Source organism: Gigantopelta aegis, chromosome 8 (genome assembly GCF_016097555.1).
Source record: "Gigantopelta aegis isolate Gae_Host chromosome 8, Gae_host_genome, whole genome shotgun sequence".
Classification (NCBI taxonomy): domain Eukaryota; kingdom Metazoa; phylum Mollusca; class Gastropoda; order Neomphalida; family Peltospiridae; genus Gigantopelta; species Gigantopelta aegis.
Window position 1 is genome coordinate 16,934,454 of NC_054706.1, and position 15,512 is coordinate 16,949,965.

The 15,512-nt window shown below is 35.8% G+C and overlaps 1 protein-coding gene across 1 annotated transcript; it reads left to right on the forward strand.

Annotated features, from left to right (window-relative positions):
- Positions 1-132: 132 nt before the first annotated feature.
- Positions 133-12,435, forward strand: LOC121379390 (transient receptor potential cation channel subfamily M member-like 2). The gene is made up of 6 exons (XM_041507983.1): positions 133-283; positions 881-1,159; positions 2,663-2,840; positions 5,860-6,010; positions 6,701-6,915; positions 11,383-12,435. The coding sequence occupies exons 1-6, from the start codon at positions 206-208 to the stop codon at positions 11,580-11,582; spliced, it is 1,101 nt and encodes a 366-aa protein (XP_041363917.1). The 5' UTR covers positions 133-205; the 3' UTR covers positions 11,583-12,435.
- The last annotated feature ends 3,077 nt before the right edge of the window (positions 12,436-15,512 follow it).

Consider the following 15,512-nt stretch of genomic DNA (forward strand, 5'->3'; position numbering starts at 1 on the left):
TTTAAAACAATTGTTTAAACTAACATTTTAAAATATATATTCATCAGTTTATACTGATAAACATCATATTCATGTTTGTTTTGTTTTACATAAATTTAAATTTGAACTGAGTGTGCAATATTTCCGTGTGTTACTTTATTCCTATTTTCAACAGATATGGTATGTTGCTTTTCTGTGCTTGTATGGACACTATCTTCTCTTTGAGATGGTGCCACAATTCTCTGTCATTGACATTTTGCTGAGTGTGTGGGTTTTCTCTTTCTTGGTGGAAGAAATAGTACAAGTAAGATTTAACTATATTTTTGTAAACGGGTTAACTTACTCTTACAATACTCATACTAGTATACACTAATCCTAAAGTACATTTTCCTCTTACGACAATGATGTTGAATCATAGTTTTAATCTTAGAGAATATATAGAGAATAACTGGTTACTGTCTTAAGATATTGGCGTTATTCTGCAAAGGTTAGAATTTTCAGAAAGCCAACATCTTAAGACCGTAAATGATTATCTTACAGACTAATATATCCACATGTATTGATTGCCTTGTTGCCAATAACCTTATAGATACGTGTACAAGACAGGGGGCGGGGAAACTGCCCCCTATTGCTGGGGCAAAATCCGAATTAAATTCGAATAATAACGATAGTTCTACCAACAATATTTTAAAAATGTGATGAATAAATGTTATCCAGATGCGGGCATTTTTATTTAATTCAGGCGAACATCAGCCTACTCCCTATATAAAACTCAAGAAATTGAATATATTAAAATGTTTATGTTTATGTATGTTAAGGAACACCTACTTGGTGTGTTGAATTCTTATTTTCTTATAGATATTTTGTGTCAAATAAAACTTACAATATAAATCTGTTCCAGATCATCCAATATGCACCGGGCAAACGTGACACGAGTTGGTTCGTCGTAAGCTACCAAGCCTTCAGAAACTACTGGCAAAATGACTGGAATAAGATGGATGTCATTACACAAACAGGATTTATAACTGGGATGATTCTTCGTGCAATCCCTTGCTCAAACTGTTACGAAGCAGGGAGATTGTTTCTCTGTGTTGTCCACCTGTTCTTCTTCTGGCGAGGGGGGCAATCCTTTTCTGCACACAAGCATATGGGGCCGATGATAGTTATGATTAGGAAAATGGTATGTTAAGTCTAGCATATCATAGTTTGCATACGTAACACAAATAATTGTTAACTTTTTAGGCAATTGTTGTATGGGGTGTAAAATGTTTATGTATTTATTTTCATCTCTTGTATACGCATTCAACTTTATATAAATTTATATAACAAATAAAACATACATTCCAAACATCTATTAAATTGCAAATTATACTAGTATTTAAAATGACTTGGATAAAAATGTGATTTTGGTGATAAACTTTGCATGTGTAAACGACAACAGCCTGGCAAAAGAAAAAAAGATAAAACACTAAACAAAAAAGCAAAACAAAACAAAAAATAGAAATATTACCGATATTTGAAAAAAAATCATGTCGACATACATAGTTTGTTGAAACATTTTCACATATGCTGATTTAACCGATCATGAAGTCTGATACAATCTAAAACTCGACAGTTCAGCTAATCAATGTCTGTGTGTGAAAGCAGGGTTGTTTATTGTCACTGAATGCAAGTATTCCACTACAAATGTCACCTTTTGGTACTTTCGCTGCTCCTATGGATAACACAAGGGGGGGGGGGGGGGTAGGAATAAACACTATTCTTCAGATTTGTCTTTGTCCTTTTAACTTACCGTTCATGTTTATATACAGTTAAGTTTCAAAACCCCGTGGTCTATCTGGTTAGAGCTGTTAAAACTATTTTCATGGAAGCCGGTATCTGGATATGAACCCAGTGCCTACCAGTGTTAAAGCCAGTGGTTTAACCATTACACCTTTTCTACTCAATTCTTGTGTCTTGATACATGTTAGTAGAGGTGTATGACCATCCAGAACTTACTATCCAGTGTCCAATAATCTCGATGATACTTTTTAGTCTTTCGAGATGGAGGAGAGAAGAACTGATTTCATAAATAGCATCATTTAATTTTGAAAAGATCCCTTAGGGATATGTCGAATTAAAACAATATTGTTTTCTCTGTTAATTTTATGATTTGTTAAAGAAATTAAATGTACAAACGATTCTGTTGTAAACACACGCACTGTAATATTTGTGTCCTGAATCTTATTGTGCTTAATTCACAATGCTGTCTTTGTCTCTCTTAGGCATAATCACATCATACATGCAAATTACTGTGCATTGCACTGTAAGACAGCAAAGTTTCGACAGATAAGTGAATTAGGCCTCTTAAATGTCCTAATGTAAGAACCAACATTTACTAATACCTTACTGTTTGCAGTTTGTTTTACTTATTTTACCCAGGGTTCGCTTTATAAATATCTTTATATGACTACCAGAGAAATCATTTTCCATTTAAAATAAAGTATGTTGACAGTACAGTCTAAAAGTTGTAGATGTGACTCCTTTTCACTCGAGCAAGTGTTGAAGAAATGGCATGTTACACACCAAATAGCCGTAGTTTCGACATGTAGTTTAAAAATGTGCTAAGATATTGTTAAACAAAAATTTCTTTCCTTTTCATTATATTGTTCATACTTGTTTGCTTGCTTGCTTGTTGTTTCAGCTAAGTGATCTCGTTCCATTTCTTATTATCTTCTTTGTGGCTGTTGCGTCGTTTGCTGTCACCCAAGAAGCCTTGCTCTATCCAAACTCATTCTGGTCAGGAGATTTCCTTTACAAATTGCCGCATAAGGCATTCTGGCAAATATTTGGAGAGTACTTCCTGGATGAAATTGGAGGTGGTGTGTAATATGACTTTATATTTTCAGAATGTGTAACGAAAGCAAAGTGTATTGTCATATGACAATAAGTAGGATGTGCGTGATCTTGTAATGAAGTTATTCTGTGAAGTTGTCACAGATCATCTATAATATATTAGTGGCTTCAAAACCTTCAACCTAATGCGAGTATTATAGGTTCGATTCAATGTAGACTTTTGGTGTATATTAGCTAATTTCATTCTAAATCACTGGTGCGCCAAATACACAGTATCATCACTTCAATGCATGTGTTAAAATCGAATCAAGCAATGCCCCAGTATTTGTAAACACTTCAGTCGAACATTTTGGAAACGTTGTAGGTTACACTCGCACAGCTATTGAAATAAATCGAAATGTTTTTAAAAAACATCGAGACATTTCATGACAACTGTTTAACCCACATATAAATCTATTTATTATTATCTTGTTATTTTTGTTGATTGACAACGAAATATGTAAATATTCAGCATAAATATACTGAACAAAAAAAGAAACTTCCGATTTGTACATATAGTATTTGTTGTGTTAAAGAATTCATTGTGTAATGAAATTATATAGGTAGTATTAGCCTTGAGCTGTATTATCAGGATTCATGAATTTTATCGATTATTTTTGCACTGTTAATCGTCGACAACGTGAAATTCAATTTGCACGTGCATGCATGGTTCGACATGTCCCGTGTAGTATTCGGTCAATTTGTTTTACTTGTCTTACTGACATTGTTGTCAAGTGAACGAAAACGCTTCAAAATTTGTAAAAAAAAATTAACGTTTTTTTTTACATTGTAGCATTTTTAGTATGCCAAGAATACCCAATAATTTATGCGAACGGGCGATTGGCATGCTTGATGCTGGCATGTCGACAGAAGACGTTGCAAGGCATGTTGGGAGTTCTAGTCGAGCGATACGAAATCTTCGCGTAAGATTTCGAACGACAGGAAGCACCAACGACTTGCCACGTCGTGGACGTCCGCGTGTTACAATGCGTGGTTAAGACCGCTATATCATGAACACGCATTTGCGCAATCGATTCCAAACTGCCACTGCTACTGCTGCTAACACACCTGGGCTTCATAATAACCGAATCAGTGGGCAAACTGTTCGTAATCGTCTGCGGGAGAACGGTTTACATGCACGACGTCCTTACATCGGATGCGTTTTAACGCAACGTCATCGTCTAAATCTTCTTAATTGGGCACGTGTACACACTCGTTGGATACGGCGACGCTGGAATACCGTTCTTTTTTCGGATGAATCCAGATTTTCTTTACAACGTGGTGATGGCAGGGTGCGCGTCTACCGTAGGAAAAATGAACGCTATGCCGACTGTTGTGTTCTTGAACGAGATCGTTTCGGGGGTGGGGGTTGTGTCATTGTCTGGGCAGCCATTGCCCATGGTTATCGTTCACCACTAGTCGTCATTGATGGCAATTTAAATGCTCAACGTTACCGCGATGACATTTTCGCTCATCACGTCATTCCTCTGTTCCATAACAACGCCAACATCTCGATTTTTCAGCATGATAATGCCACCTCTCATACAGCTAGAGCCACTGTAAATTTTCTTAGGACAAATAACATTGATTTCATTAATGACTGGCCCGCTAAATGTCCTGATCTCAACCCCATCGAGTATGTCTGGGATAGTCTGGACAGACGATTGAGGCGTCGTCCCAACCCACCCGCTAACGTCAACGAACTTCGTCAAACGCTCATTCAGGAATGGAACAATATTCCACAGGCAAAAATCCAACACTTTAGTCAATTCTATGCGCCTGCGATGCACTTCAGTTGTCAATTCAAGAGGTGGTCATACCCGTTATTAAGGTGTTTTTTTTTTAACCCCTACCACCCCAATTTCTCCCAGTTTCTGTTAACCTATGGCCATGATTTTTGCACCAAACGATGCATCATGGAACACTCTTTAAACGCATATATAACAATTATTCCCACGGTTTGTTTTCATCAAGTTATGTTCAAGCAAAGTTAGCGGAAGTTTCTTATTTTGTTCAGTATATATACTGGTGTAAAACCTTATTCCCGTGTTAGACCAACCTGTTATGCATGTTGAAGGGCTTGGGAATGCTGAATGATAAATATCGCTTTAAAGATACATCTATATATATTGCAGTAACTACATGTATTAATGCATTGCTACGTAAGGACTATTCTCTATATAGATATATGCTAGTCATTTAAAAACAAAAAAGTGTTAAATGATGACTACCTCTATAAAGATATATGCTAGATTGTAAAGCTGCGGTCTCTAGAATAGGTTTAATTTAAAGGCAATGATCCAAGTTATCAATCATTGCAAAATAGTTTAGATAATTACAGCCATTTAGTCAATGATTTACACTTATTATATACAACGTTTTGCTTAAATGACCAATTTTGGCAAATTAATGTGTCTGTAGATTTCTTGGCATTTGTAGGAGCTCAAAATTAACTTTAAGCAAAAGAAAGAAAATGAACCAAAAAGTAAGCTCCAACACAGGGCGAGTTCACATCAAATCACATTTATAAACATGTTTCATCTGGAGACAAGATTATTTAGTCATTGTATAGTTATAATGTTCTGGCAATGTTGACATCAAATTTAAGATTTTCAATTCATTTACAAGGGCCCCTGCGTGTGCTGTAACCTCACCGTGGTGCAGGGGTGTAACATTCTCTTTGAGAATGGCCAATACAACACAAAATTGAAGTTTTGAGTAAAATTCAGTATCCGTAAAATTCTGTGATATTTGTGTTTTTGCACAGTTCTTTACACTGTTCTTTACACTGTTTTTGTTTAAACCTTGAATTGTTATATTGATGTTGATCATCACTTTATTTATTTGCATTTCCATAGTTTGACACCCAATAGCCGATGTATTTTTCGTGCTGGGGTGTCGTTAAACATTCATTCATTCATTCATTTACAAGGCATTCATGATTTGTACATTTTTATTACACAGTTGAATGAGTTGCCTGTATTTTCGGAATTTTGTTTATTTCAGAAAATGAATGCTCAAATAACGCGACAGTGATTCGGAATGGAGCCCAGCGTTGTCCAACCACAGCTGGGAGATATCTTGTGCCTGTTCTTTTGTCTGGTTACATCCTGATGACAAACGTTCTCCTGCTAAATATAATCATTGCTCAGTTCAGGTTTGTTTTAAACAGCATTAGTCTTTTTTTTTTCCTTCTTTTTTTTACATGTAGCACAGTGAGTGTCATCTGAAAGATATCTTAACCTGTTCTTTTGTCCATTTACATCCTGATAACAATGTCCTGCGAAATATTATCTGTCATTGCAACCGGCCTCGATGGCGTCGTGGTTAGGCCATCTGTCTACAGGCTGGTAGGTACTGGGTTCGGATCCCAGTCGAGGCATGGGATTTTTAATCCAGATACTGACTCCAAACCCTGAGTGAGTGCTCCGCAAGGCTCAATGGGTAGGTGTGAACCACTTGCACCGACCAGTGATCCATAACTGGTTCAACAAAGGCCATTGTTTGTGCTATCCTGCCTGTGGGAAGTGCAAATAAAAGATCCCTTGCTGTTAATCGGAAAGAGTAGCCCATGTAGTGGCGACAGCGGGTTTCCTCTCAAAATCTGTGTGGTCCTTAACCATATGTCTGACGCCATATAACCGTAAATAAAATGTGTTGAGTGCGTCGTTAAATAAAACACTTCTTTTTCTTTTTTTTGTGAATAATCAAAAGAAAGAAGGATCTTATTTTGCAGTTGTTTTCCTAGAGGATTAATGAACAGAATAATATTTATCTGGTAGGCAAGATAAATGTATAGATACTATGTTTTGGTATAATTTTGTATTTGTCTTTTCTACTTTTCCAGCTTCCGTTTTGGAACAATCCAGAACAAAGCTGATCAGGTGTGGGCTTGGCAGACCTGCTGTCTAACTTTGGAGTTTCAAAAAATGCCAACAATTAGCCCACCATTGACACTGCTCTGGCGAGTGTATTGGCTTATGAAGATTGGCTGCTGTTATATCTGCCACTGTTTCTGTAGAAAGCCTAAGTTGGCTTCGAACATTCCCCTTCTAATATCAGGTATGATATTCTGTTCCAACATTCTCCACCTTTTTTTACGTGACAGCACATTAAAATATAGGCTATAATTTCAAAATATGTATCATGTTAACATATACATTAATAAACATCAATGAAAAGTTACAGTTCGTTTTGTTTAATGACACCACTAGAGCACATTGATTTATTAAACATCGGCTATTGGATGACAAACACTTCGTAATTTTGACTTATAATCTTAGAGAGGAAACCCGCTACATGTTCCATTAGTAGCAAGGGAGCTTTTATATTCACCATCCCACAGACAGGATAGCACATACCACGGCGCACTTGCTGGAACATCAATGAAAGACTGACCAAGTCGTATTACTGTTTGTAGCAGTAAAAATACAAGTTGAAATGATTGTTCTTAATACGTATTTTAAATGTGTACAAATAGTACTAATTTATAATAATCTTGATTGGTTAACTGATTGTTCTAATTGTGTTTTTAATTTTCTTGACCTAACTAAGTCTGTTATTAATTTGTTTTGACCTGTTTGAATGATGATAACTATTGTCTCAGTTTGGCTGTACAAAGTCCAGTTTAATTGCAGGGGCGGATTTTGGATTTTGAGATGATAGGGCTTACGTTTAATAAGTTAGGCTGTCAAACTTTAACAAAGACAGAATACCAAGCACACTCGAGAATGTTATATTGCAAGGAAGGGTCATGTGTTGTTGATCCGGGTGAGGGTAGATTCATTTATCTAAAGGGGGTTTAACACACACACACACACACACACACACAACACACACACACCAAGCCCCTCATTGGAACCGCTAGTGAATTGGCCATGTATTTGGATTGGTATTAATTACCCTGTTAGATATACTAACAGCCACCCATTGCAATTTTCCCCATTCCAGCTAGTGCTTCATGACAGGTATATGAAGGGCAGTAGTACATGTAAATAAAAGACGCTTTGCTGCTAATTGGTAATAGTAGCCTATGTAGTGTCAGTGGCCTTATCATTAAACATGCTACATAGCTGGCAACCATGTTTCATAGCCATGAACCGTATCCTACATAGTCGTGAATCATATTTTAACATAGCCATCAACCATATGTTACAAAATCATGAGCTATATGTTACATAGCTGACAACCATGTTTTATAGCCATCAACCATATGTTACATAGTAGTGAACCACATTTTAACATAGCCATATGCTACAAAACCATGAACCATATATTAAATAGCTGTTAACCATATGATACATAGTCATGAACCATATGTTACACAGCTGTCAACAATATGTTACACAGTAATCAGCCATATGTTACACAGCTGTCAACAATATGTTACACAGCTGTCAACAATATGTTAAACAGTAATCAACCATATGTTACACAGCTGCCAACAATATGTTACACAGCTGCCAACAATATGTTACACAGCTGCCAACAATATGTTACATAGTTGTCAACAATGCGTTAAACAGTTGTCAACAATGCGTTAAACAGTAATCAACAATATGTTACACAGCTGTCAACAATATGTTACCCAGTAATCAACCATATGTTACAGAGTAATCAGCCATATGTTACACAGTTGTCAACAATATGTTACACAGCAATCAACCATATGTTACAGTTGTCAACAATATGTTACACAGTTGTCAACAATATGTTACATAGTTGTCAACAATATGTTACACAGTTGTGAACAATATGTTACACAGTTGTCAACAATATGTTACACAGTTGTCAACAATACGTTACACAGTAGTCAACCATATGTTACACAGTAGTCAACAATATGTTACACAGTTGTCAACAATGTTACACAGTAATCAACATAATGTTACATAGCTGTCTATCATATAGCTGTCTATCATATAGCTATCAACCATATAGCTATCAACCATATACAAGTATTACTTAGCTGTCTCCTATGTAAATTAGCAAATGCACGATATGCTATACAGCCGTAATTTGCAAGATGTTTGGGTGTCAGTAATAATCATCCCTTACTTTTGCCATTCGTAATAGCCACAAATAAAATAATATGCTGAGGTGTTACTCGTTTGTCCCAGTATTCTGTTTCACTGTCATATTTATACTGACGGCCAAAAGAAACTTTACATACATAAAATTTAAATAATTTAACAGATATTGTTGCTAATGTAGCAGTTCAGTTAGGGTTCAGAACAACTAATGGTTGAAATGCATCTCTTTATTACAGCAACTCGTATATACACAGACACCCTGTAATAAATACAGTACAATATAATATTTGTTATTACATTCTAAATCCTAAAAATCAAATACATATATAAAACCATACATTGCTCAACACTGAATAATAAAAACAACCTAAAAAGGGAAAGAACTCTTGCATATACAATCTTGGGCGATATTGCTTATATATTAAATAAAATGGGTTTATTACAGACGTTAATACTAATATATACGGTACATTATATATATATATATATATATATATATATATATATATATATATATATTATTAGTTATAATTATTGGTAAGCTTAATACATTTATCTTGTAGCTTTTATCGATTCATTTACTATTCAGTTACTTCATTGATCCTCTTTAAACTATTTATACAACTTATTAATATTTACAATTAAACTATTTGAGATATAACATATATTATTATGGTACTTAACATATTACTTAAACATACCCTGTGGATAAGATGGGGGTGTAATATCAACTGGCTGGCTCCCAGCTGTTTACCAAAACCTGTACAGAGCAAATAGTACTTAATTAACCTAAATGGTATAATGCATGTCATAAAATATAGATTAGAAATTCACCCTGCAATATTATTTTACTACAGTAGGCCTAGACAACATATACAAATGAAGACCTGATATATACATATATCTCAGTTGCAAATAACCAAGTAAAAATAACATAGCAATAACAACTGGGTTATAAAAAAACACACACACAGAACTCCAGCTATACTCATTACCAAAGCAATATAATCTAATATTTTACTAACCTATTTATATTTATTTCTTCAGATTTACATTTAAGTAAGCAGATTATTTTTATAATTAAGTATTTATTTAAACTAAATTGTTACCAACCTGCATATAGCTTGTCTCTGCCTTGACTGTCAGAAAAAGGTGTGTCCCAAGTCAGTGAGAAAAGTATGCAAGCTTGTGCAGTTAGTGTTCAGGTCAAAAAGGTTAGTGTTAAGAGTTAGCCAATGAAAAGAATAGAAATAGATCAATACAAGTGAGCTAAAGGTGAACAGCACACACACTGCTGTACCGTGAGTGCTTGTCAGGTTAGGCTTCAGTCCATACTGGTGACACTGAAACAATGAAATCTATTAAATATAGGAATAGCCTGCCACAAGAAATATTAATTACTTGGGATACTTCTTTATACATATGTAATGTATACTTTGTAAGCAAACAGCCTGAAATAAAACATTGGTTACTTAAATACTTAAAATTAATTTATTTACAATTATAACTTATTAACATATACTAAAACCCACGTGTACTACACTAATTGAAAAGAACCACCTTACAAAAACATGTAGGCCTATCATTGTGGCGTTTAGCTGTTGAACTTTATGATACTTTCATATCCCATCGTACCGTTTGTTGGTTTTATATAATTTCAAGCCCTGTAAAGTGTCTTTTGGACATCAATATATATAGTAATTGTAGTAGTGATGGCATAAAACTGGCCTCGGTGATGCGTGGTTAAGCCGTCGGACATAAGGGTGGTAGGTACAGGGTTCGCAGCCTGGTACCAGCTCCTACCCAGAGCGAGTTTTAACGACTCAATGGGTAGGTGCAAGACCACCACACCCGCTTGTCTCTCACTAACCACTAACAACTAACCCACTGACAGCACAGATAGCTGACGTGTGTGCCCCGGACAGCGTACTTGAACCTTTATTGGATAAAGCACGAAAAACAAAGTTGAAAAAGTTAGTATAAAGTGCATTAGCTAGTGAAATTTCCTCATTAGCTCAGTGGAGAATACTTTTTCTGTTACATATGGAGCCGACATAGGGACTGGGTGTGTTCTTAACACAAGGATACAATTATAACCCAGTTAGAACCCGTAACAGTTGAACTGCCCGTGGCCACAGCTCTGGGTCGTAGCTTCATTTGATGAAGAAGTATATAGTAGTGTTGGTATAAAGTGCTGATACTGGCAGTAGTTAGGTCTTCAGTGCTCCTTTAGTACTAAAGTCATTCCCCACCCCTTTCCTGTCTTGGACGCAAGGGCTTTCTTACACAAGAACTTGCACCCACGACAGGCGTGCTCTACAACAGCTTGTTCTGTATATGAACGATAAACCCTATCATCTGACCTGACCCAATAGCTAGTAGGAATGTCCTTATTAGTTCAGTTGGTAGAGCGCTGGACTCTCGTACTGAGTGTCTTTGGTTCGAATCCTCTCAGTGGAGGTTGATTTTTCTGTTACATAATCGTTCTTTTTTTCAGAGATGCCAGGACAAGGCCAAGCTGAAAGTGTTCGACCCACTGAAAGTCAGCTTGACAGCGAAGATGACAACGGATTGTACTCAGAAGACGAAACTGATATGGGAAGAAATACAGAGACCTTCACAATTATGGACCTGGATGAATTTGAACAGAGAATGGGTTATGTGTATCTTGCTGAATTGTCAGCAAATAGTAAATAAACAGTGATTATCATGCAAGGAAATATGTGAGATAACTCCTCATGTGGTGTGCATTCAGCAATTAACGCTTTGGAAGTCAATTAACAAAGTTAATCGCGCATTTCCAATACTAAAGAATACACCAACTATATTCTGAATGCTTGGTAACTAAAGTATTATGTATCTTCTTTTCACATACTATTTTAATCGTTAGAGGTGTTCGTACTACTACCCTATGCTTTGTCTGTGAAACAATTGTAAAGATGACGGTTGCCAATTTCAAAACTTGCCGTAAATAACTACAATCAACAATGGCTGCAATTTTCATGGACCGATATTTCCAAGGGAACAATATTCTGTCTAGAAGGGTTCTGATTTTCCATCAGTGCTGTTTTAACTGAACTGGTCATCAGTTTTGGGATGTTTTAATTGAACTAGAGATCTGTTTTGTATTTTTTTTAACTTCTAGACATGGAGTACAGTATACGTTTTATCTAATGACAGACATTATATATTTTATACTCATTTATATGTATTATTTTTTAATTCATTTATTTTGGTAAACCGTTTTATAATTATCTAACAGTAGGATTACAGCATGCCCAGTGTATGTTTTGACATCGCGTGTGTGCCTGTGGAGAGGAAGGACGAATAGATTGATGGTCATAATGTTGAGTTTTTGTTGGTCTTAACAGCACAGTAATTTGAACATTTTGTATAATAATGCAATTGTTGACTTTATATTTACCTAATCTGAAATACATATTTTACTACTTATTTTCATTCAATTCTTTTTATCAGTGTTTTAAAATGCACATGTACATATGTATTATTAAATAGAAATAATTTACAAATAAAACCTTTTTATAATAAATGTGCGTTTGTGAATTCACTATGAACATCTATCATGTGGCGGTTCAGAGTTAATGAAGCGCCAATAATTATATTTTTTATATAATAATAATAATTACTGTGATTGATTTAACATTTAAAACCGAGCACTTTGGAATGTGGAATCTTGATATATTTTATCCTCAAAGGAAGGTGTTTTCCTAAGACAATTGAAACTAAGATTTCCTAAGACGGTTGCGAACACGCTTCATTCTGTTAAGCACACCATGGGAGAGTGGCAGTCCTCCTATAGGCGGTGCAGGAAGGATGAAATAGTCTTGTGCCGTGCTTGCATCGGTCATACATTCTTTACTCATGCATTTCATTTTATTTATTATGAAGAAGGATTCTTCGTCTTCGGTGTGAGCACAGTGGGTGTACTCTGACGGTGTGCCACATTTTGGTGGAGTACAATCATATTAAGCACACTAGAAAATATATATTTGGTAGGAGACATGTGATTGAATCATTTCGATTCCATCCTGAACTTGTGTTGTAAATTACTTAATTTTATTCTAAATTGTTTTTGTTTGTTTGTTTCCACAGCACTTTACACTTTAATTTATTTCTTGAATTTTAATATTGATGTTGACCATTACTTAATTTTTGCAGTTACCTTATTTTGACAACCAGTAGTCGATGTGTGCCTTTCAACTTATTGTCGTGCTTATATCCAATTAAAACTACATTCCCTGGAATATTTTTATTATTTAAGCATATAGAACAGAAAATCCAATTACGTTTGGTGCATATATGACGTTGCACTCCGCATTGGTTTCACTACGCTGGCTTATCCAGGTCAAAAACAAAGCCAGTATTTTGAAAGTGGGACACTTTTGACGGGCTCATACCGATCTCGGTTTTCATTGGCTTATCACAAGTATAGAATTCCCCAACAAGAGATCACGTGAGATTTCGCAATTTTTGAACAAATTTAACTGTCTTGATTGAGGGGTCGTCTCATATCTCCAAAACATATTTATATCCATAGAGGTATGGTACAACGCCTTTCCAGGGGTCGGTGAGTGGGGGATTTGCCTTGAAATTTTGACAGTGGCCAGCTGTTGGCATACGTGTTACACGTAAGGGGGTGTTACTAATTACGTAACGCTCTAGGGGTAGAGGAAGAGGGTACTGTGATCGATTTACGTAACATTTTTCAAGACTATATGTTATTTTTATTCATTACTTAGACCTAAAAAGGTGTTTTTTTGGAAATTCGCGGTCAGTCTAGGATCGATCCCCATCGGCGGGTATACAAAAAGACCATGGTATGTGATATCCTGTCTGTGGGATGGTACATATAAACGATCCCTTGCTAAAAAGAAATGTAGCGGGTTTCCAAGGCGCGTGTTCAGGGATTTCAGCGGGGTTGGTGTTATAGACTGTGTTGAGGGAAGTTTATATGGGGCCATGCTCCCCCAACAAATACATTTCAAATTTTTTTAAGCTTCGACCTCCAATACCCTCCCCCTGTACATGCACCCGATTCCTCTCTAAGATTATATGTCAAAATTACCAAATGTTAGACATCCAACAGCAGATGGAAGGAAGGATAGGATATGTTTTATTTAACGACGCACTCATCACATTTTATTTACGATTGTATGGGGTCGGATGATTATTAAATCAATATGCTTTATCTTTGATGTCGTTAACACCCCCTCCCCCCCCCCCCCCAACTTTACCCTTTCCAAACGAAATAATATTTATTTGAATTTGTCGATTTTAACACGTAAAATTAAGAAGTGAAAACGTTCATTGTCTACTTTAGTATATTTTATTTTAAAAATATATACATGATTAATGTGTTACTAGTATACAAACTGAACTTTGAAAGTTCTACTAACACTTTATAAAATATCAATTCTGAAATAGGAAGGTACGACTGTCGATAATACGTTGTCAAGATCAAACCGGTTTTAACTAAAGACTCTAGTACCGTATCCTTAACCGAACGTTCTTCGTACAGCGCCAGATTTCTCTTTTAATTTTTTGAGACGAAGCCTACAATTTGAAATCGGCAAACGCACGTGTTAACTGAAACTGACAAAAGGCTGTCGTTTGTGCTTTGCCGAGCTATGGCGGCACAAGCGACGAATTAAGCGTATACGTTTGACGATATCTGTTCATAGCGAACACACACGACTTTTTTAAAAGTGCATTTGAGCTTGTATTTCACATTTGTACATGATGTTATAATATGGTAACCAGAGAATGTAACTTTAAGGGTATTTCAACGTCACAGTCTTTTTTCACTGTGTTGTATCCAACTTTGTTACAGGTTTGTAAATTAACGAAACTTAGTGTCCATTTTTTTGGGTAGAAATTAGGGTCTGGGTGAAAAATATGCCTTAGTGTTTAAAAAACTAGGGCTGCTGTGCATTTTTACGGATCATTTAGTTATATTGGAAGGAATTGTCTTATTCGTGTTTAGTTTATATTTTATGAAAGTGAATGAAGGGAACGTGTCTAACATTTATGCTGTCGGTGGAACCGTTTAATTTTCGCCAACAACTGTTGAACATCGCTTACAAGTAAGTTACAGGCGTGAAGTTTCTTACATGATTTCTTTCGCCAACGACCGAGTCTCATGTCATGATTAGCGAAGAGGTTGTTTTGTTGTTGTTTTTAAATCAATGCATATAGATCCATATGTCTACTCTGTTATAGCATTTTCCATTAATTTATCGTATACATTTTTTGTAGCTTTCAAGTGTGTTTTCTTCAAAATATCTAAATATAATAGCCAGAATAATCCGGCTTGTTGCACAAAAGTAGTGCGAGTCGGGGGGGGGGAGGGGGGGGGGGGGGGGGGGGGGGGGGGGGGGGGGGTAGTAGGCGTGGCTTAATTTTTTGGGGTTCATCGAGATATGAACGAAAACAAGTTAACACCTCTGGACCAATCAGATTGCCGTAAAGTGTATAGACGCAAAGAAAATTTAATTATTCAACTTTATATAAATTCATATAATTAATAAAACATACATACCAAACATCTATTAAATTGCAAATTATACTAGTATTTAAAATGACTTGGAAAATGTGGTTTTTGGATGT

Bases quoted from the DNA above. Each gene is read 5' to 3' on its own strand.
- LOC121379390 (XM_041507983.1), top strand. From the start codon at position 206: ATGGTGCCACAATTCTCTGTCATTGACATTTTGCTGAGTGTGTGGGTT. The intron at 284-880 runs GTAAGATTTAAC...AATCTGTTCCAG, and splicing joins TGGTGGAAGAAATAGTACAA to ATCATCCAATATGCACCGGG. The intron at 6,011-6,700 runs GTTTGTTTTAAA...CTACTTTTCCAG, and splicing joins ATAATCATTGCTCAGTTCAG to CTTCCGTTTTGGAACAATCC.